Genomic DNA, 23,503 nt, shown 5'->3' with positions numbered 1-23,503 from the left:
TAAAAATCTTTTTACTTTGGCCTAATTAACAAAAGAAATCCAATAAAAAGAAAAATCTAAAAGGCAGCCGTGAAGACTAGGTCAGGTCACTGTGGGGGAGGGAGGGTTCACTTTATAAGTTTGGTGTTCAAGGCCACACATGAATGGGTCTTAACCTCCTCTCAAGTACTCATTCAACTACTAGTGTTTGCTAAGGGTCATACGTGCCAAGCACTGTGCTGTTCCTAGGTGCTGCCATCTCAAACAAAAAAGTATCCAAGATATGTAAAAATCAAAAAGGATTTAGCCTTACTCTCTAATTATTATGTTTATATTAAAATTAAACTATAAACTTTACAAAGCATAAATAACTTACAGGTTTCTGAGTACTAAATGTAAAAAGTAATCCACTATTTAAAGCAAGAGCAGAGTAGACACCTCTGAGGATGTCCATACAGTTCACTATAAGCCTACTTTCCCTAAGGACTTACACCCCACTCCACCCTCCAAGGGCCTCCAATAACCACAGATATATTTATTAGATGGTTCCATATTCCTTGCCATCACAAACTGGACCAGGAGTGAGCACCTGAACAAGGTGGGGTGAATCTTACCCTTGATCAGTTTGCTGAACTAATGTGTTTAAACTAAGGTGCTAAAGGTTTATTTTTGCATTCAATGACATTCAGCAATGGCCTTCTAATAAATTCCATTTTGCTTACAACAAGCTAGGTTTTCTTCTTAACCTGCAACCAAAGATTTTAGTTAAAGCATACTTGTTTCCTTATCTTCAACTATAGCCAATCTACCTTCAAGATTAAATTAAAAATTCATTCATCAATCTTTCTAAGCACATCCAAGGCTTGATACACGTACCAGATTTCAATCCACGTATTGACAAGGGTCAACATACTAAGTTTAGTCACTCATATATCTGTTCTCCCTACATGACGAGTCCTTCTCTGCCTCTGCCATCTGCTTCAGATGGTTCTGCAAAGGCTAGGTGACATTATCCCCATTCCACTTAGGCACCATAGCCATGCAAATCACTCATAACAGTCCTAGTAACCACTGAGAATATAATCTGAAACTCCTTCCCTCTTCTCTAAGATAACAGCATAATGAATTGTTACATTACTGAAATCCAATTTTTTATAATTTAAGGTTTGTCTATTTTAAATCCCTAGACACAGTTAAGCTGTAGATAACCAAACCAGTAGCATTCAACAACAAACTATTCTACCTTAGCAGTCAAAACAAATTATATGAAATGCCCTTAAAAGAAGATTCAAAACAAAATTAACATTGCTGGGACTTCCCTGGTGGCGCACTGGTTAAGAATCCTCCTGCCAATGTAGGGGACACAGGTTCAATCCCTGGTCCGGGAAGATCCCACATGCCACGGAGCTACTAAGTCTGTGCGCTACAACTACTAAGCCTGCGCTCTAGAGCCCGCGAGCCACAACTACTGAAGCCCGTGCACCTAGAGCTCGTGCTCCACAAGAGAAGCCACTGCAACGAGAAGCCCGCGCACTGCAATGAAGAGTAGCCCCCGCTCGCCGCGAATAGAGAGAGCCCACGTGCAGCAACGAAGACCCAATGGAGCCAAAACTAAATAAATAAATTTATTTATTTTAACAAATAATAATAACATGGCTGATATCCTGGCTTTAATAAAAATAAAATAAAATAAGAAAGCCACAAAACTGGAACCTCCTAAGTATAGATATCCAATATATCTCCTTAGGCAGTAAGTGCAAAGTTAAAAGCATATCTAGTATATACAAGACAAGACTTCCAATCTTATCGAGAGCTTATTAAATTTTATAATTTTTACTTGGTTTGTTTTGAATTCAACAACTGTACTTCTGGGAAAAAAGGATTTCCTTAATGGAGAAAGGACAAAATTAAATTGTATCTGCAAAATGACAGTCTTCTACTAGTTTCTCCCTCACTTTAAAAATGCCCAAAGCAGTAACATGTGTACAAGCAGTATGACAGAAAATCCCAGAACTGAATGGACCAAGTCAACCACTATGTTTTTCTGTTATAGTTCTTCCCCTACACTCAAGAACTTCCTTAGTATATAAAATATTGTAACTGTCCTTAAGCAATTAACTCAAACTAGATCAATCACTGATATCTGGTATAGACTCGAAAGGGAAACAATGGTATTGTAGATATTTGCAATCCCTAGCTTAACGCTTTCTCCAGCAATCTCATAAATATTCACAGGTAACAGATGAGCATGAAATCTAGCGAGATCAAGAATTTCTAAGACCATCAGATTAAAAAGACTGTTGGCAAGGGTGTAGGGAAATGGGACCTTTACATACGCAATAGGCAATGGTATTTTTAAATAGTAAATTAAAAAAAATCTTTATGGGGGGGCAATCTTGCAACATGTATCAAAACCTCACATATGCATACCCATTAGTTGGACCCAGCCATTCCACTTCTTTTTTTAATCTTTTTAAATTTTGGCCGCACCGGGTCTTAGTTGCTGCATGCAGGATCTTCATGGCAGCACGCGGGATCTTTAGTTGCAGCATGCATGTGGCATCTAGTTCCTTGACCAGGGATCCAACCCGGGCCCCCTGCATTGGAAGCACAGTCTTACCCACTGGACCACCAGGAAAGTCCCAGCAATTCCACTCCTAACTAACTAGTCTAAAAACAAAACAGGGGGTCTTCCCTGGTGGCGCAGTGGTTAGGAATCCACCTGCCAATGCAGGGCCACGGGTTCGAGCCCTGGTCCAGGAAGATCCCACATGCAGCGGGGCAACTAAGCCCGTGCGCCACAACTAACGAGCCTGCACTCTAGACCCCACGAGCCACAACTACTGAAGCCCACGGGCTTAGAGCCTGGGCTCTGCAAAAAGAGAAGCCACCGCAGTGAGAAGCCCGCGCACCGCAACGAAGACCCAACGCAGCCAAAAATAAATAAGTTAAATAAATAAAATTTAAAATAAATAAATAAAAACAGGGACTTCCATGGTGGTCCAGTGGGTAAGACCCCGCGCTTCCACTGCAGGGGGCACAGGTTCGATCCCTGGTCTGGGAACGAAGATCCCACATGCTGCACACCGAGGCCAAAAAAAAAACAAAACAAATGAACACGTACACAAAGATATATGTACAAAAATGCTTATCATGGCATTTGTCCATTCAAAAGTATGGAGGGCTTCCCTGTTGGCGCAGTGGTTGAGAGTCCGCCTGCCGATGCAGGGGACACGGGTTCGTGCCCTGGTCCGGGAAGATCCCACATGCCGCGGAGCGGCTGGGCCCGTGAGCCATGGCCACTGAGCCTGCGTGTCCGGAGCCTGTGCTCCGCAATGGGAGAGGCCACAACAGTGAGAGGCCCGCGTACCGCAAAAAAAAAAAAAAAAGTATGGAGAACAGACTGCAAGAGGGCAAGAAAAGATGAAGGAAAAATTAAGGGACTAATACAGTTTAGGCAAAAAAGACAGCCTCAACTATGACAGTTGCACCAAAGATAGAGATAAGTGAACACTGTTTATAAAGTGAGAAAACAAATAACCTGAATACCTACTATTATGTTCAACCATGTAATGAATTATGCAGCAACAGAAAATTATAATGCATATCCATATTTACTGACATCAAGATATTCATATGTGTATTAAATGATAAAAGAGATATTACAAGAAGTTTAGTGATATATCTAAATCTACCCATCTATATATTTATAGATATGCTTTTAAATTCATGTTCAAAGATCTGAAAAGAATAAAATGTTATCAACTTTTATCTCTGGATAGGGGATTGTGGGTGATTTTTCATTTCTTTCATCGTATCTTTTTTATGTGTATATTACACTTCTCTTTCTTTTTAACCTACATCTAATATTTTACAACAAATTGACTATCTCCTAGAAACTCTCCGTCCCCTTGGCTTTCTGAGACAGAAGAGGTTTGGCTTTAGTTTCTCCCTCCTCTCCATTTTTCTTTGCTTACTTCTTTCATTATTTACTAGCATCTCTGCTTATTCTGTCACTAGCTTCAGGGACTTCATGGTATCTTTTTATCTAATTTATGATATAATTAGTTTATAATAGTTATCATTATTGAGCATTAAACTCCATGCCAGGTACTCTACCACATTCTTTATAATGCATCACCTTTAGTGAACTAGTTCTCTTATTCCATACATGGATTCCATTTTCCACATTCCTGGCAAACGCAGACTGGGCTTAAATACTTTCAAAATGGAGCAGTGTAATTCAACGTGACCTCCTCTTTCTTTGGTGAACAGCACTACTGTATTCTTTAGAAAAGTTCTTCCTTACATTAAGCCAAAACACTTCCCTGTGAATTCCACCTATTTTCCCTAATTAATCTTTTTTCCCATTCAGTGTTTGAAGACTGCCTTCGTTCTCTTCTTTAGCTCCTCTTCCCTACAAATGGTAAAGTTTCAAACCACTCACCACTTGGGTTATTGGAAAGATTAGATTTTTAAAAATCAAAGTGCCCAGTATAGTACCTCGCCATGTTATAATAAACATTCAATAAACAATAAAGCAGTATTCTCTGGTGAAAACAATACTGAACCAGAAGTCCAGAAAACTAAAATGCTAACCTGACTTCGGCTTTCTATTGTTATTTTGATTAATTATCTGGGATTCGTTGTCCTCTGCAAAATGTTGGACCAGACAAACTCTTTTAAGATTTTCCCTTCTATAGTTGTGAAAAATCTGTGGATAGTCACATAGATTTTGTACCTACTATACTCAACACTGGTGAGAATGTGATAAGTCTGTACTAATATAAACACTAACTATGAAAGTGTAAACTACTGGGTTAGCCAAAACAGTTTGTTTGGGTTTTTCCGTAACATCTTACGAAAAACCCGAACGAACTTTTTGGTCAACCCAACAGTATGACTTTTCTAGAAAGCAATTTGGCAAAATATATCTAGAACCTTAAAGAAGTTCATAACCTTTAGCACAGTAATTCTTAGAGATAATAAGAGGTGCTGACAAACATTTATATACAAATATATTCATCACACTACTAAAAACATTAAAAATGTAGGCAACAAAAATAATTAAAACTGGAAGGGCTATATACATTGTGATCTAGTCATACAATGAATTCATGCCGTCATAAAAAATTAAGCCCAAATTTCAAAGCTCAAAAAAAAATTATGAAAACAGTAAAAATGAGCTGGCAAAAAACCAAAAATGCATCACTTTGTTCTTTAGGTTAGCCTTAAACATCACTCCTAAAAGAGAGCTTCTTTCCATAGCCTTCTCTACTAGAGATCTTTTTACAATGGGTTTAAAGTTAACAATGTCTTCAAGCTACAGATCCCAAAAATACACTACATCTAAACACAGACATAACTTTATAAACATTTTCATAAATACTGAGTAAAAATGTAATTTTCAAGAAAAAATATGGAAATATTCTGCATGAAATTTCAAGTATGTTTTCACTGTACTAAGCAAAAATTATATACAAGGTGCTTTGTTCTCTACTAACCACAAAATAAATGGTTCTCCAAGTCCCCTTGGAAAGCAGGAGCAATTCTAGTGAAATACAGTTATGCAAAAAGGAAAAAAAAATATTGACTTGCTTGATTTAATGCTTATTTAGTGCCCTGTGATTTGTGAACTTCTCCACAGTCCTTATAGTTACATGCACCTGTAACTATAAGGCTGTGACCATCCTTATGTAAAATAAATATTTTACGATTCTACACAGTGTGTAGACATGAAACATCCCAAATAAAGTTATGGTTGTTTTTCTTTTTTAACATTTGTTCTTGTTTCCTAATGAGCCTAAATTTGTTCTGCCTTGTCAGAAGCCAAAGGCAAAACTGTGTTCTCTTCTTCACATTAACTTAAAATAATGATAAATAGATCTAAGTCAAATTTCTGTGACCTAGTTGAAAATCATGGGCAACGGAACACTTAGAACCTCCCCCCAGGATATCTGACTCCTTATAAAAACACCATTTATTTTTATTTATATACAACATAACCTCAAATGTGGTAAGAATCACCACGTAAACTAGCATTATCCAACATACAGCAGAGGAATTGCCTGGAAGAGAAGATTGCTTTGCCACTCTGAGTTAGATACATTCATTTATTTAAAAGGATAACAAATGAAAGAGCAAGAAAATAATGTGCAGGTCTCTAAAAAAATCTAATTCTGAAGTTCCTACTGCTGAGAGTTTGGGATTCTAATTTTTTTCCCTCAGTGTGAAATACACAGAAACCAAATTAATGGAGACCATCCTAGAAGAATCTGGTTACAGAGATTAAAAATAATTTATTTTGCAACAAGTCAAAAACTAAAAAGGGAATCTGAGTCTTTAGAGCCTTTTTCTACTAACTTCCTTTTCAATACTTCCTTGAGTCAAAAATCCAAACTGTCATTTTGGTGTGGACATAGAGAAAGGTTCATATGCATATTCGAAGTCTTCAATAAATATTTGTTAATTAAGTGGTTGGAAAAGAAACTACACATATCATCTTTGCACCACTTATGGGGTGTGAGAATCGGACATTCTGGGGTGAATCACTGAATGATTTATGTGGTGAATCAGATATATTTCAGTATAATGAAATAAAACTGAAAATGCTCATCCTTAATCAAGAAATTTAGAGATATCATGATTTTTTACTAATAAATCCTCTTAGAATCAAATGGAGTCAGTTATATTTTAAGAATAAAATTACTTAATAATTCGTGAGGTCTAGTGAGGTAGCTAAGTAATGATATTTATCATTAAGAGAAAAAAGTACTGGCTTGTGCTCTGATGTTATCTACCACATAGAGTCCTCCCCAGAGCAGGAAGAACAGTCCATGGAAAGTCACAGCTGGTTTCAATTACTAAGAAAACAATGCAGGAGAAGAAAGTGGAACATTTTACTACTTACTCACCTCCTTCCTCCATCTCCACTGCATCTCACAGGAAAAGAAAAAGGAGGTTCAGGGTTAGGGGAGGGAGGGCTTAGACAACTAGCCACAGGTACATTATCCAGAGCTTCTTACAACTCTAAAGCATGAAACCGGCAACAGAAGGAAAACTCGACTGACCGGAAGAGTTAAGGGAGTGGTTCAGCAATGCGATTCACCACTTCCATTCACATTCCACTTCCCCGCACATGAGAGGACATAACAATGCTGGTTTCTATGCTAAGACCAAGTATAAATCACCTGTATACTGTTTTATTAGTGCTTAATGACATTTTCATAACATAATCCTACTTCCTTAGCATTCTCGAATACAATCCTGTATCTCTCATACTTTCACAAGTACCTGACAACAAAATATGTGTCACCAGAAAACAACAGTCTGTTCATTTTCAAAGATGTTTCAGACACTCAATAATCATTCCAGATACTCTAGTGCTTCATTATTCACTATGTCCTTTTCAGTTCTCCTTCTTCATATGCCACTGAATTTTTTTTCAGGTCTCATAATATGCACTACTGAAAGGGGACTGAAGAGCAAACTAGGGAAAAAAGACTACAAGAAAGCACCTAGCTCTTATAATGATGCTTCAGTCAAAATGAATTTGGGAATGAACTTGCTAAAGGATATCAGTGACCTTGAATCATCATATAAAATGGAAGAAGTCTCTAAAGATTAAAGAGGAGAAGTGGAGTCCTAATTGTCGAAAAGAGAAAGGCAGATCCCCAACTACAGAAATATAGAAGGAGAAAGGTTTGGTTACAGTTCTACACAACAATATCAAGAGCAGGGCAAAAAGAGAGTATCTACAGATAGCCAACAGTCACATGAAAAGATGCTCAACATGGCTATTAGAGAAATGCAAATCAAAACTACAATGAGATATCACCTCACACCAGTTAGAATGGCCATCATTAAAAAGTCAACAAATAACAAATTCTGAAGAGGGGGTGGAGAAAAGGGAACCCTTCTACACTATTGGTGGGAATGTAAGTTGGTGCAACCACTATGGAAAACAGCATGGAGGTTCCTCAGAAAACTAAAAATAGAACTACCGTATGAACCAGCAATCCCACTTCTGGGCATATATCTGACAAAACTATAATTCAGAAAGATACATGCACCCCAGTGTTCACAGCAGCACTATTCACAACAGCCAACACATGGAAACAAACTAAATGTCCATCGACAGATGAATGGATAAAGATGTGGTACATATACACAATGGAATACTACTCAGCCATAAAAAAGAATGAAATAATGCCATTTGCAGCAACATGGATGCAACTAGAGATTATCATACTAACTGAAGTAAGTCAGAAAGAGAAAGACGAATACCATATGATACCACTTATATGTGGAATCTAAAATGACACAAATGAACTCATCTACAAAACAGAAACAGACTCACAGACATAGAGAACAGACTTGTTGTTGCCAAGGGGGAGGGGGGTGAGGGAGGGATGGAGCGGGAGTTTGGGGTTAGCAGATGCAAACTATTATATATAGAATAGATAAACAACAAGGTCCTACTGTATAGCACAGTAAGCTATATTCAGTATCCTGTGATAAACCATAATGGAAAAGAATATGAAAAAGAATGTACATATATGTATAACTGAATTACTTTGCTGTATAGCAGAAATTAACACATTATAAATCAACTATACTTCAATAAAAAATTAAAATAAAAAACAAACAAAAACCAAAAAGAGAGTATTTAACAGAAGCAGACAGAGGTTCACTGAGATTAAACTATGCTGGCCTGAGCCGTCATTTATTCTTTAGGACTAGTAGATGAGATGAATATTAGAAACAGGGATGTCTGGACTGTAACAAAGCATCTACCAAATTGTCTTCCGATAGGCTATGGCAGGGTTTTTAACCTCTGCATTACTGACATCTTGAGCCAAATAATTGTTGTAGGGGGCTCTCTGGTGCACTGTAGGATGTTTAGTAGCAACTCTGGCCTCTACCAACTAGATGCCACAGCATCCGCCAGTTGTGATAACCAAAAATAGCACTCCAGATATGCCAGATTTTTTGCTGCAAGGCAAAATCACCCTTGATTAAGAAGCACTGATTTATGGCAAGATGGAGAAATACAAGATACGTAACAGTGGTTTCTGAGATTCATAACTAATTGCAAAGCTCTTCAGAAGAAACTGAAAAGCTGTATCCAGGATGCTGATATTCGATCATGTCAATTTTGAAAAAGGTTTCTTTACATGTCCCTTAATACTAAACAATTTTACTAATGATTCAGAAAGAAATACACAGATAGGTTCATCAAATCTGTAGAAGATATGAAATCAGATGATATAAAAAATAAGTGGATGAGGGGCATCCAAAGAACTACAGGATTCTTTCACACTGAAGCTTTGTGCAACCTTAGATTGAAAATTGATTCTTTGAGAGTAAGTTTTCTTAAAGCAAGTCAGCTCTGATATAAGGTAGTTTTGAAGATCAAATGAGACAGATAGGAAATATAAGCCATATAATAAATAATGTTATTCCATTCCATGAAGTCAGTATAAAAGTGTTTTGAAAAAAATTTATAATAGTATACAAGACAAAATTTATGTTAACATTATTAAGGTCGAATTCTCCCTGCCTTTCACATGGACACAGAGGTTTCAAGTAAAGTAAGAGATTCCTACACAGATGATACTGTAATTAAGAAAATACAAGGTACGATACAATACTAGGTAGTATTAATCTGGTGTAAGTAAATCTGTGAAAGTTTATAAATTGAATTTTTTAAAGTAGATTTTCCTCTTTCTATAAGTTAGAAAGTAGTGAATAATGCACATGAAATAGCACTACTGATTTCCAAACTTCACATTATTCTCCTTTCTAGTATACACAATACCTCAATCTCCATGTTAAATCCTACCAAAACCTTTGACGTTTATCTCAAATTTCTCTCTCTCCCAGGAAATGTTTCCTGAACTTCCAAAATAAAAGTTACCTCTCTCATGCCCAAATATCCTTGGAAGATATTTTTATCACTGTTAATTGTTTCCTTGTATTACAATTTTTATGTAAAAGGCTTATCTCCCCAGTAGAATTTAAGCCCTTGAAGACAGGGCTGAACTTTATTCTCTTATCTATTTCATAGATTGTCCAGTATGCTGTTGGGCACAAACAGTGAACAATCGCGTTTGTTAAATAAATAAATCAGTGAGAATTTAATATTGTTAAATGAAACTATTCAAATGTAAAATTAAAAAAAAAAAAGATAACAGAATCAGAATACAAAACCCTGGAAGCTAACAAGATAAAAACGTAAGAGTTTCAGAAAAAAATTTTCAGAAAAAAAATTTAATAAGGATAAACATAAAGTCCCTTTTCTGGACCTGAGAAGCACAAAGTGGAACCCCCTTCTATTCTTCATAATACAGGTGAATAAACTACACCCTTAAAACAAATGCCACTTAACCTCAAGAAATTCTATTCTCTTTTAAGTGATAATATTCTTCATTGTGAATTGTCCACTTATTGATGGTTAAATATGTTCTATTACAATGAAGCATAAACAAGTATGTTCACATCAATAATCCAATATCCAAAATAAGAGTATGAGAAAAATTAAATGCATACTATTAAAATTCACTATGCAGAAGTTTAAAAGAATGAGATAGGAATCTTTCTGTATTGAAAGAGAGAGAGGCTGAGGGGTGGGGAGGGAGGGAGGGGAGAAAAGGAGAGAAGGAAGGAGGAAGGGAAGGAGACATTAAGTTATGAAAAAGCAAGTTGCAGAGATGTTACAAGATGCCACTCTCAAATACGTGTATATATGTAAATATACATGTGTGTATATATATATATTTTTTAAATTTATATAGCTATGTAGGGCAAAAGGGATGGACGAAGGAATGGAACATTTTTTATCTGAATTGTTTCTTTTTCAGTGAGAATGTGTTACTTAGGTAATTCTGAATAATATTAATCTAAATATTCATCCTCAAAAATCTAAACTTAGTTTCTTTTATAGTCTTATAAAAACTATAAATATTAATAGTATTATTAATTTTTTAATATTGATTTTAAATCCATATTAATTTTTGAACAAGTATAATGAAAGAAATATAATACACAGTTCTTAGGTTTCCTCTCACTTCAAGGAAATTCTCTGTCTCAGCCACACTGGGTTTCCCTGAAAATATCTAAGAGAAGTTCTCTATCCTATACAGAAATCTATTCCTATTTATCTGGTACACAAAGCTGTATGTCACTAAAAATTAGCACACACATTCCCCAATAATATTTTCTGCTGCTATTTTCCCGAGTCACAAGTCACTGATATTACATGGTAACCTGGAGAACACCACATTCCCAACTTTTTCCCACTTAATGTCCCCAAAATAATTATAACTTCAAGAACACTATCAGCCTATGGAATTATATGCTCAATAAAAATTACCGGTCATAACAACCCACAGAATGGGAGAAAATATTTGTAAATGAAGCAACGAACAAGGGATTAATCTCCAAAATATACAAACAGCTCCTGTTTGGACTTTTTTTAATACAATACAAAAAAAAAAACAGCTCAATCAGAACACCGGCAGAAGATCTAGCTAGACATTTCTCCAAAGAAGACATAAAGAGGGCCAAAAATCACATGAAAAGATGCTCAACATCACTAACTACTAGAGAAATGCAAATCAAAACAACAATGAGGTACCACCTCACACCAGTCAGAATAGCCATCATTAAAAAGTCTATAGGGCTTCCCTGGTGGCGCAGTGGTTGAGAGTCCGCCTGCCGACACAGGGGACACGGGTTCGTGCCCCGGTCTGGGAAGATCCCACATGCCACGGAGCAGCTGGGCCCGTGAGCCATGGCCGCTGAGCCTGCACATCCGGAGCCTGTGCTCCGCAACAGGAGGGGCCACAGCAGTGAGAGGCCTGCATACCACAAAAAAAAAAAAAAAAAAAAAAGTCGGGGCTTCCCTGGTGGCGCAGTGGTTGAGAGTCTGCCTGCGGATGCAGGGGACACCGGTTCGTGCCCCAGTCTGGGAAGATCCCATATGCCTCGGAGCAGCTGGGCCCGTGAGCCATGGCCGCTGAGCCTGTGCTCCGCAAAAAAAAAAAAAAAAAAAAAAAAAAAAAGTCTACAAATAACAAATGCTGAAGAGAGGGTAGAGAGATGGAGAAAGTGTGGAGAAAAGGAAACCCTCCTACACTGTTGGTGGGAATGTAAACTGGTACAACCATTATGGAGAACAGTAAGGAGGTTCCTTAAAAAATTACATATAAAACTACCATATTATCTGGCAATCCCACTCCTGGGCATATATCTGGAGAAAACCATAATTTGAAAAGATGCATGCACCCCAATGTTCATTGCACCATTATTTACGATAGCCAAGACATGGAAGCAACCTAAATGTCCATTGACAGAGGAGTGGATAAAAAGATGTGGTACATATATATGATGGAATACTACGCAGCCATAAAAAAGAATGAAATAATGCCATTTGCCACAACACGGATGGACCCAGAGATTGTCATACTAAGTGAAGTAAATCAGACAAAGACAAATATCACATGATATTGCTTATATGTGGAATCCAAAAAAATGGTACAGATGAACTTATTTACAAAACAGAAAAAGAGTCACAGATGTAGAAAACAAACTTATGGTTACCCAGGGGGCAAGTGGGGAGGGGATAAATTGGGAGATTGGGATTGACATATACACACTACTATGTATAAAAGAGATAACTAATAAGGACCTACTGTATAGCACAGGGAACTAGACTCAATATTCTGTTATGACCTGTATGGGAAAAGAATCTAAAAATGAGTGGAGACATATATATATGCGCATATATTCACTTTGCTGTACACGTGAAACTAACACAACATTGTAAATCAACTATACACCAATAAAAAATTTTTTTAAATTACCCGTCATAAACAATTCTCAAGATTGGGAAAAGCCCCACCATTTTCAACCAAACACAAGCAGCCCCTGATGAAACTGCATAATAAAAGGTCACCTGTGTCAAACAAAACTCAAGGTCTCTCACTTCATTAAACAACTAAAAGTAAACATATTTACCCAGTACGACAAGTATTTGGATTTTTACCAACCTACAAGAACATTTTACTACAGTCAATGGTTAGCTATGAAGATATGTATAAGCAATTTTTTTTCTTTTCCTGTAATATGAGAAACTAATGTAGTTAAAGTACTTTAAAAATCAATAAGGGATTTCCCTGGCAGTCCAGTGGTTAAGACTTTGCCTTCCAATGCAGGGGGGTGCAGGTTCGATCCCTGGTCGGGGAGCTAAGATCGCACATGCCTCGCGGTCAAAAAACCAAAACATAAAACCGAAGCAACACTGTAACAAATCCAACAAAGACTTTAAAAATAGTCCGCATCAAAAAAAATCTTTAAAAAAATCAATACATAATAGAAGACAAATTTAATCAAACAAAGTGATGATGAAAAGTGTGTCATGGAGCTAAATGATAAGCCTAAAGATCTGTATAACAATATAGCCTAAAGAACTGTGTAATAGTACAACCAAAAGCACCTGAAGTAGGTTAAGTAGGTTATTTTCTTTTCTTTTTTAACTTTTTAAATTAATTTTTATTGGAGTATAGTTGCTTAGTAGGTTATTTTCTAAAGTTAGGTTATTTCCAAGACTTCCTTGGTGGTCCAGTGGGTAAGACTCTGCACTCCCAACACAGGGGACCCAGGTTCAATCCCTGGTCGAGGAACTAGATCCCACATGCATGCCACAACTAAGAAGTCCACAGGCCACAACTAACAGCCCACATGGAGCAACTAAGACCCAGTACACCCAAAGTAAATAAATAAATAAATATTTTAAAATAAATAAATAAAGTAAGGTTATTTCCTAAGTATGTTTCTCATTGTTTATAAAGAACTGTGCAACAGGAATAAAATGCAAGCCACCTTTTTAAAAAAGAAAAAGAAACAGATGAAATTAATTTTAATAATATATTTCACTTATCCTAACATATTCAGATTATTATTTCAACATGTAATCAATGCTAAAAAATTATTAATAAGATAATTTATCCTTTTTTTTGTAGTAAGTCTTTGAAATCTATACTTCACAAGTAAAACATTCTGAATTTCGGCTAATCATATTTCAAGTGCTCAACAGCCACATGTAGTAGTTCCCATACTGGACAAAGAACATCTATAACATAAGTGGGCCAAATACAATTTCTAAATTTCTAAAGCACAGTTATATAATCAAAAAAAGCCCTAAGTATCTAAGCAAAAGCAAATGTCTTTAGCATAATCTTAAAGGCAGATGTAGGTGTACGATCAGGTCAAAATATAATAATAACAGTTAATACTTACTGAGCATTTCAGTAATGTGACAGACACTATTTTAATTGCTTTTCAAGCATTATCTCATTTGATCAAGCACAAAGGCCTCTGATGTAGGTACCAGTAATACCCCATTTTACAAACAAGGAAACTAAGACACAGGGAAGGTAAATGAAGGTTTAACCCAGGCAGGAGGTTTTACTCAAGAGCTCATGTTCTTAAACACTACGCATGCTATGCTGTAAGGAAAAAAAACAGTTGGTTTATAAAAGATAAAATATGGAATAGTAAAGAAAATTGTTTCTTTTGGAATTAACAGGTTTTTAAAACTGAATCATATCATATAATCCTTTTCCACAAGAAGCTCCAAACTCCAAAAAAAAAAAAAGTACAATTTTATTACCACAAATATTTTATTTAACCTTATACTGATAAATTGTTGTTGTGGGTTTTTTTTTTTTTTTTGGCCACGTGGCATGTGGGATCTTAGTTCCCCTTACCAAGGATCGAACCCACGCCCCCAGAATTGGAAGCATGAAGTCTTAACCACTGGACCTCCAGGCAAGTCCCAATATACTGATAAATATTTATTTCTACAATATGAATACTTATTCATAACCAGCATTGAAATTTTATATGTAGTTTTAGCTTTAAAAAAAAGAATAAAAGAATTATTTTATGGTCAAGAAATTTCTAGTTAGTTTATTAATTTCAAGAAGCTGCACTTTTCTTTTTGTGAAACTCATTATATTTCTGATTTTATTATGCTAATTTTATTGCAGACTTCTTTTTAACCGTCTCATTCTCTTTTATGATGGGAAGGAAAAGGGCTTTTCTCCCATTCACCTATCATTCCAAGGCATAAAAAAGTATGAGAAGATAAAACAGGCAAAAAAACAGCTAACTTCTTTCCTGTATCTCAAATCCAGGAAAAAGCAGAATACTATGTAATACTGAACATCATATGAGATAGATATACTGTACCCCAAGAATTTTTGCTAAGACAAGATGACAACATTCACTTTCACATGTACATACCCTTGGCAGGGTGATATAAATACTGTCTAATGGTCATAAAAATTTCAGATAAGATGATAGTTAGTTATCTTTTCAGAAAATAACATTCGAAAATACCTGGTCTGAAATAAACAGTCCCATGTTAAAGAAAACCTGTGATCAGAGCTTAAATTGTTTGACCCTTCTGTGTACCTAAAATCACAAGATAACGATAGCCTTGATCCACAGTTGAAGGCCATCGCTGTCTGCACACTAACTTTGACGTTTTCAGGGTGTCACTGGAAAGCTTGATCACACCACCTTCAGTTACATAATAAACCTATCACCATACTGGTTTTAGTATCCCTCCCACATATTCAAAACTTGACAAAGGTGGCCAGATGTAAGAGGGAGCCTTTTAATGGAAGAGCGCATTTGCACAACGTGCCTGAACAGATATTTAGCAACAGAACAGAAAGGTTCAAGAGTCAATCTGCCACAGGCCATAATGAAGAAATTTATCTCAGCTTCCAGAAAATATGTTCATGTCACTTAGATTTTCTCTTTGGTCATTTGAACAACTTTATCAAATATGTAAATGTTTCAGAGAGCCTACAAAGCTTCATCTGTGGGCTTCTTTCATTTTTATTTTTTCCTTTTGACAGCCTGTTATTTATGTTTCAGGCACTGGGTCTGGCCCTTTCATATGCATCATCCCATTTTTTCCCAACTAGCCTATTCAGTTAGTGTTTCTACTTTACAGAAAGGGAGACAGACTCACTGCCCTTTAGCCCAGTCACACAGCTGTTAGATGGGAACTAAGGATGTACCCTCCAGGCAGGGCTTCTGACCTTCCAGTCTCAGCTTCCTTCTACAACTCAAGGACTTCTTTCCTGTTTCATTCCCTACTTACTGACCAATTTATCTACCATGAGTACCTTCATACTCTCAAGTAACAGCCCATACATGAAAGCAAATTCCAATAACATTAAAACATTAAAGGTGGGGATTCCCTGGTGGCTCAGTGGTTAAGAATCGGCAGGGGACACAGGTTTGAGCCCTGGTCCGGGAAGATCCCACATGCTGCGGAGCAACTAAGCCTGTGCACCACAACTACTGAGCCTTTGCTCTAGAGCCTGCGAGCCAAAACTATTGAGCCCACGCCCCACAACTACTGACGCTGCGCGCCTAGAGCCCGTGCTTCGCAACAAGAGAAGCAACTGCAATGAGAAGCCAGCGTACCGCAACAAGAGTAGCCCCCGCTCGCTGCAACTAGAGAAAGCCCGCATGCAGCAGCAAAGACCCAATGCAGTCAAAAATAAATAAATAAAATAAAAAATTTTTAATTATATTAAAAAAACCATTAAAGGTTAATTGTATGGTATGTGAATTATATCTCAATAAAGTTGATGTTAAAAAATAAAAAAATTTTACATGTAAGCATGCTAATAACATCAGCTCTCTAATTATCCTAATAGTAAACCATAGATAGCATGGCTGAATGAAGCCCATAGGTAATCCAAAAACCTAACCTATAACTCATCCCCAAAATGTTTATAGATCAGTCCCTAACTATTGCTAACTTTTAAGACTCTCATTACTTCACTCGTAGATTACCATAAATGCCTCAGCCTCCCCAATTATGATTTTTCTATTCTCCTTCCCACCTTAAATACTCGCAATCACTCTTAAATACTAGCAATCACTCTTAAATACTATTTTCATCATTCTATATCTGTTCAAAAACTTTAATGGTTCCCTTTTCCCTGCTATGTGGAATTCCTCTGCCTAGCTTTCAAGATCTTCCCTAACCTGGCTTCATCACCTCTCATTATTCCTCATCATGTGGGCAAGCAATCTCTTCAGTGTCCTGCGAATACATCAAGCCTTGTGCTGGATGCTGTGCTTTAAATAATCCCATCTTGTTAACCACACATGTTCTTTCCCTCCATCATGGGCTCATCCATCAAGGGTTAGATCAAATCTTACCCTCTCCATGAAGCCCTCTCCCTGACTATTGTATATTGCAGCCTCAGGCAATTCCTATAGTACTTAGGAGTCTTTAATCATCTTTGTATCCCAGCACCTAGTATCTAGGACAGAAAAGACAATCAATAAATGTCTGTTGAATGTAAGTTGTAACATGCTGTGTCAAAATAATTGTGGTTTTTACCCTGTCTCTTCAAACCAGGTGTATTCACTTCACTAGCAATACAAGTAGCAGAGTGCTAAAAATAATGGTGTCAGAGGTTTTCCTTAAGATGAACAAACTAATGAGGTATCAGATGCTCTCATGGCCCCTTTAAGCAATTTCTATATAGGAACTGATAAAACAGGTTCTGTGAATTTGAAGATGGTCTCCTCTAGGAGTTAACAATGCTAAAATCTAAATGACTTTATAATGAACCCATCTAAGTGTTTTTTCCTAAGATGACAATATAATTCAGGGTTCCTCACCATAAAAGAATACTATCTATGAAACAATTATTTATACTATGATATCTTAAGATTAGTGTACATTTATAAATATCTTATTTTCTGACCACTCAAAACAGCTCAAATAAATATAAATACAATAACAATCATTTTTTTTTAAAGCCAATGCTAAAATCTTTCGTGTCACCAGAGAATATAAGGAATTTAGGTCAAATTCTAGATTGACCTAGATTATAAAGCACAAATATGAATAGTCATTATATACTTCGATTGTTATGACTTTAACACCCAAGATAAAAAAACTTACATTAAAAAGTTTTAAAACAACCCAATAATATTTGAATATATGATTCAAGACAGAGCTTCAACATATATGCTTCAATATACAGCACTTTAAAAAAATTCTAAGAACCAATTCCCCTGTAATTGGCCCTTAACTCACAGAAAATGCCAAAGATAATTACAACCTTCCCCTGGTAAATATAATTCCACAAACCAAAAAAGGCAACAGAAATTCAGTTCAAAGTGAAGGAGGTACATTTAGATACCAACGAGAAGCTCAAGAACATAACACACACTGCGCTTTTTTCTAAAACAATAAACATATTCGGTACCCTTACCTGTTTCTGAAATGTATGTAACAGGATCCTGGTGTCGAATTTTAGCAGGTTTAGAAGACAGTGGCAATTTTTCTGGTCGCTTTTTGGAGTTTTTTACCTGCACTGTCTCCTCTGATTCTGAATCTAAATGAGAGGAAAATTAAAACTTTGAAAAGAAATAGTATAATATAGTGTGTTTTTAAAGTGGGTTTTTTTGTTTTGTTTGTTTTTTGGCTGTGCCATCCATCTTTCAGGATCTTAGTTCTCCGACCAGGGATCAAACCTGGGCCCACAGCAGTAAAAGCACCAAGTCCTAACCACTGGACCACCACGGAATTCCCTTAAAGCGGTTATTATTAACCAATTCCTCAAGACCCTTTTCAAGGCAAATCTCTTTTATAAATTCTCATAGGTTGCCTTCTATCCAGTGTTAAGCCTTTGTATTACTTTTCTGTTGCTGCTGTGACAAATCACCACAAACTTAGTGGCTTAAAACAACACAAATGGGGAATTCGCCGGTGGTCCAGTGGTTAGGACTCCGTGCTTCCACTGCAGGGGTCACGGGTTCTATCCCTGGTCAGGGAACTAAGATCTCGCATGCCGCATGAAGCAGCCAAAAAAAACAACAAACCAACACAAATGTATTATCTCACTGTTCTGGAGATTGGAAATCCAATTTGGGTCTCACTGGGCTAAAATCAAGCATCAGGATGGCTGTGATCCTTTCTGGATACTATAGGGAAGAATCCATTTCCTCACCTTTCTAGTTTCTAGTGACTGCTAGCATTCCTTAGCTCATGGCCCCCACTTCCTCCATCTTCAAAGCCTGCAACATTAGGCAAAGTCCTTCTCATGCTGCCATCTCTCTAATTCTCTAACCTTCTTCCATAGTCAATCTCTCTCTAAATCTCTTCTTCTGCCTTCCTCTTCTTTGTGACCACATTGGGCCCATCCAGATAATCTCCCTACTTTAAGGTCATCTGATTATCAACCTTAATGTCACCTACAATTTTAATTCCCTTTTGCCACGTAACCTAACATATACACAGGTTCTAGTAACTAGGGTGTGGACATCTTTGGGGGCCATTATTCTGTCTACCACAATCTAATCACCCATAGCACTTAAATATAAATCAAGACAAAGTATAAATACCTAGTATACGTCTGGTACAAAATAGAGGAGTTTCAGAAACTTTAGTGTCCTTCCTCTTCCTCTCACCATGCATTTTTAAATCCTGTCTCGTATTGTTCTAAAATGTATCAAACAATTAAATTTCCACTCTCCCAAAAGATGGAAACTCCTGAGAAATGGTGATATGTACTTATTTCAAATTCTTTACAATTCTATACAGCAGTAAAAGACTCACGATAAACACTCAAGTACTTTTAGAAAATGAGTCAGAATCTTTGCTACCACTGTCAAAATCCTAACAATCTATAAATGCTTCCTTAGGTTACATTTCTAACTTTAAGAATTCATACCAAATAGATCTTCTCCAAAAAAAGCAAAACCTAAAACTTCCTGAGTTCTACTATTATTTTAACATATCATAAAAGGCATGCATAAAAGTGTATGTTCCCTATCTTAAAAGGATAGTTGATCCTTGAACACGGGTTTGAATTGCACATGTCTACTTATACACAGAGTTTTTTCAATAAATACATTGGAAAAGCTTTTGGAGATTTGCAACAATTTGAAAAAAGAGACAAACCACGTAGCCTAGAAATATCGAAAAAGTTAATTAAAAAGTATGTTATGAATGCATAAAATATATGTAGATACTAGTTTATCCCTACATAGGTATAAGGTGATCTTTAATATAAAATTAATGTGTTAGTTTTCTGTTTTGTAACTTTGCTTTCAAAGAATCACATTACTATACAGTATGCCTCTCTATAACTGGAGAAACTGCATATCAGCCTATCTATCAACACAGGTGAGTTTTTTTTAATGTAACAATGTTTCCAATACTGTATCATGAATATGACTGTAATACTGTATGCCAAAATTTTATAACAGATTCATTCATTAGTGCATAGGCTAGGCTATCATGAAGCAATTGTATCAACAACACTAGGCTACCATAAAGCAATCATACTGCTGCTTCTTCATTATTAATGTATGAATCATTGTATCTGTAAATAAATACGAACTTCCTTTTCACATTATCTTTTCATTTTTGATGTCTAGCATTAGTAATACATATAACATCTACAGTCTTTTGTATCATATTAGACAATGTTGATGTAGGTACTAAGAGATGATTCATCTTGTAAACAGATGACATAAACTTACGGTATCAAAAACACAGTACAGTACTGTAAAGGTATTTTCTCTGCCTTAAGATTCTCTTAATAACACTTTCTTTTCTCTAGCTTACTTATTGTAAGAATATAGTAAAAATATATATATAACATACAAAATATGTATTAATTGACTTTTTATGTTATTGACAAGGCTTCTGATCAGCAGTAGGCCATTAGTACTTAAGTTTTGCAGGGAGTCAAGTTATATGCAGATTTTCAACTACAAGGGGGGTTGAAGCCCCAACCCTTGCATTATTCAAGGGTCAACTGTATATTCAAAGTTTTTAAATTGTGTTTGTTCCTTTTTAACTGCAACAAAAAAGGACCAGATCAAAAGCACAAAAATTATATTTTAGATCTTTGTTTCTAAAGCAACATTTTACGGCACTATTTTTCAAATTCAGTTTCTAAGAACCTCAGCTGAAAGAGAAGTTAATATGAATATTTAAAAAAATAAACATACCATATTCAAAGTAAGTTTCAGATATGCTGTATATACTATCTCCCCTCCCGAACAAAACTTTAATATATTAACATATTTCGGCTCTGATAAATTCTGTAGTGTAATAAAGTTGTTTTCAACTTTACTAGAACATAGAACCCTCTTCTCACAGCACCTGTTAACATCATAGAGAGCTGTGTGTCTCAGAACATCAGTCTGGAAAACACTGTTCTAACAGATATAAAGTAGTTTTTAAACTTGAAAGCTCCTCAAAAGAAATATTACCTGAATCATAGATGATCCTCTTTTTCTTGTTTGGTTGCTTCTGTTTGAAGTCATCTTCTTTACAAGAACGATTTACCTATAAACATCACAGTATAATTAGAACACAGAGAAGACCATATAACTTAGCTGTTTTTTCCTCATTAGATTTGGGCTCAATAGTTCACAACTAGAGGAACGCTGCCCCCCCAGGAAACATTTCTGCTTGTCATAACTGGGGTGAGGGTGTTACTGGCATATAGTGGGTAGACGAGGGATACTACTAAACATCCTGCAATGCACAGGACAACGAAGAATTATCTCCACAACGAAGAATTATCCTGCCCCAAATGTCAGTAATGCCCAAATTAGGCTAAAGGACAGGCCAGACCCATCATCAAAAAGATAAGAGATAACAGATGCTGGTGTGGATGTGGAGAAAAGGGAACCCTTGTGCATCGTCGGTGGGACTGTAATCAGTGCAGCCACTATAGAAAACAGTATGGAGGTTCCTCAAAAAATTTAAAATAGAACTAACTACCATATGACACAGCAATTCCACTTCTGAGAATATAACCAAAGGAAACAAAACACTAACTTGAAAGGGTATCTGCACCCACATGTGGTAATCACTGTGGTAATCATTTCATAATATATGTAAGTCAAACCATCATGCTGTACACCTCAAACTTATACAGTGGTGTATGTCAATTATTTCTCAATAAAATTTGGGGCGGGGGGAGGAGCAGGGGAGAGAATAAGCCGGATAATAATTGCATCAGATGGCAAAGGCAGGATCGTAGAAAACGCTATATTATTATTCATTTCCACTTTCAACACTAACCCATGTATAACAAAGAGTAAAAGGATATCAGATATTACAAGGCAAGTGCTTCCTGAAAATGAAAAATTGAGACAGAAATAAAAGCTAAGGAGTTGTGGGCCTATCACTACTCATTGCCTGGTGGAAAACTAAATAAAACCAAGGCAAGGGTAATTAATATTTATATTTTTTAGTTATATACACATTTCTAACATATTCATAAGGTATTACTAATATTTTGTATTTTATATTTTATATATTTTATATATTTTGTAGTTATACATCACATTTCTAACACATTCAAATTTTCCCAAACAAAAATCAAGAAAGCAGACAGCAAAAAAACTGACTATAATCAATTACAAGGTAGAAATACGTTTCTATCCATTATAATAAAACTTCAAAAACTTAAGCACAAAAAAAAAAAAACTTAAGCACAATCAACTAGCTTGGAAGAAAATGAGATGAATAAACCACTGTAATTCAAATACACCACCAGACTAGAGGACAGGGTTAGAAACAATGACAATAATTCAGAAGTGAGAGAAAGGGGTATCCCAGGAGGGAGAGAGCCACAGAAGGGGTGTTCCAAATTCTGTCAGTAAACTTAGCCCAAATCTGCGGCTGTCTCCTGAACTATATATGCACAGAAAAACTCGAAGTGCCCAGCTAAGGTTAAAAAAAATTGAACAAAGACTTCAGATGCTGCCCATAACAGAGTGGACAAGAGTTTGGAGTTTGAGTTCAGGCAGGTTAACTGCCTGCTAAACTAAAAGAATTAACACTCTTTGGAGGAAATAACAGAATCCAAAGTTCCTACATTGTAAAATTCACACTATGCAAGGTAAATCCAAAATAACCAGATGTACAAAGAAATAGGAAATGTGACCTGTGATGGTTACTTTTATCTGTCAACTTGACTGGGCCACAAGGTGCCCAGATATTTCATCAAACAAGATCAAATAGGATTTGCCTTTCTAGGTTTTAGACTTGCTTGGCACCTGTCACTCCTTCTTTCTTCTGATTTCTCCCTTTTGAAATGGGAATGTGTATTCTACGCCTGTCTTACTATTATATTTTGGAAGCGCATGCTTTGTCTGGTTTCACAGGTTCACAGCTGGAGAAGAATTTTGTCTCAGGATGCATCATACCTAAGTCTCACCCATATATGATTTAGATGATATTTAGATAAGCCTTTGGACTTCAGACGTTAGAACTGGTGATGCACTGAATTAAGACTTTGGGGGGCTTTAGAATGGAATAAATGTATTTTGCATGCAAAAAGGACATGAATTTTGGGGGACCATTGGCAGAATATTATGGAATGAAAGCTTGTATCCCCCCAAAATTCATACATTGAATCCCTAACCCCCAGTATGGCTGTGTTTG

The 23,503-nt window shown here is 36.3% G+C and overlaps 1 protein-coding gene across 2 annotated transcripts in view; it reads right to left on the bottom strand.

The window, feature by feature from the left end:
* Positions 1–23,503, bottom strand: part of RFC1 (replication factor C subunit 1) — an 82,696-nt gene that overhangs the window by 40,201 nt on the left and 18,992 nt on the right. For both annotated transcript variants that reach the window (XM_060012687.1, XM_060012688.1), the window contains exons 3-4: positions 21,316–21,391; positions 18,303–18,425 (exon numbers count right to left, since the gene is read on the bottom strand). In XM_060012687.1, the coding sequence (XP_059868670.1) occupies positions 18,303–18,425; positions 21,316–21,391 (199 nt within the window). The remainder of the gene's footprint in view (positions 1–18,302; positions 18,426–21,315; positions 21,392–23,503) is intronic.

This window comes from Delphinus delphis, chromosome 5 (assembly GCF_949987515.2).
Source record: "Delphinus delphis chromosome 5, mDelDel1.2, whole genome shotgun sequence".
NCBI classification, from domain to species: Eukaryota; Metazoa; Chordata; class Mammalia; order Artiodactyla; family Delphinidae; genus Delphinus; species Delphinus delphis.
The sequence above is the reverse complement of the archived record's forward strand: the minus strand, read 5'-3'. Positions and strand labels throughout refer to the sequence as shown.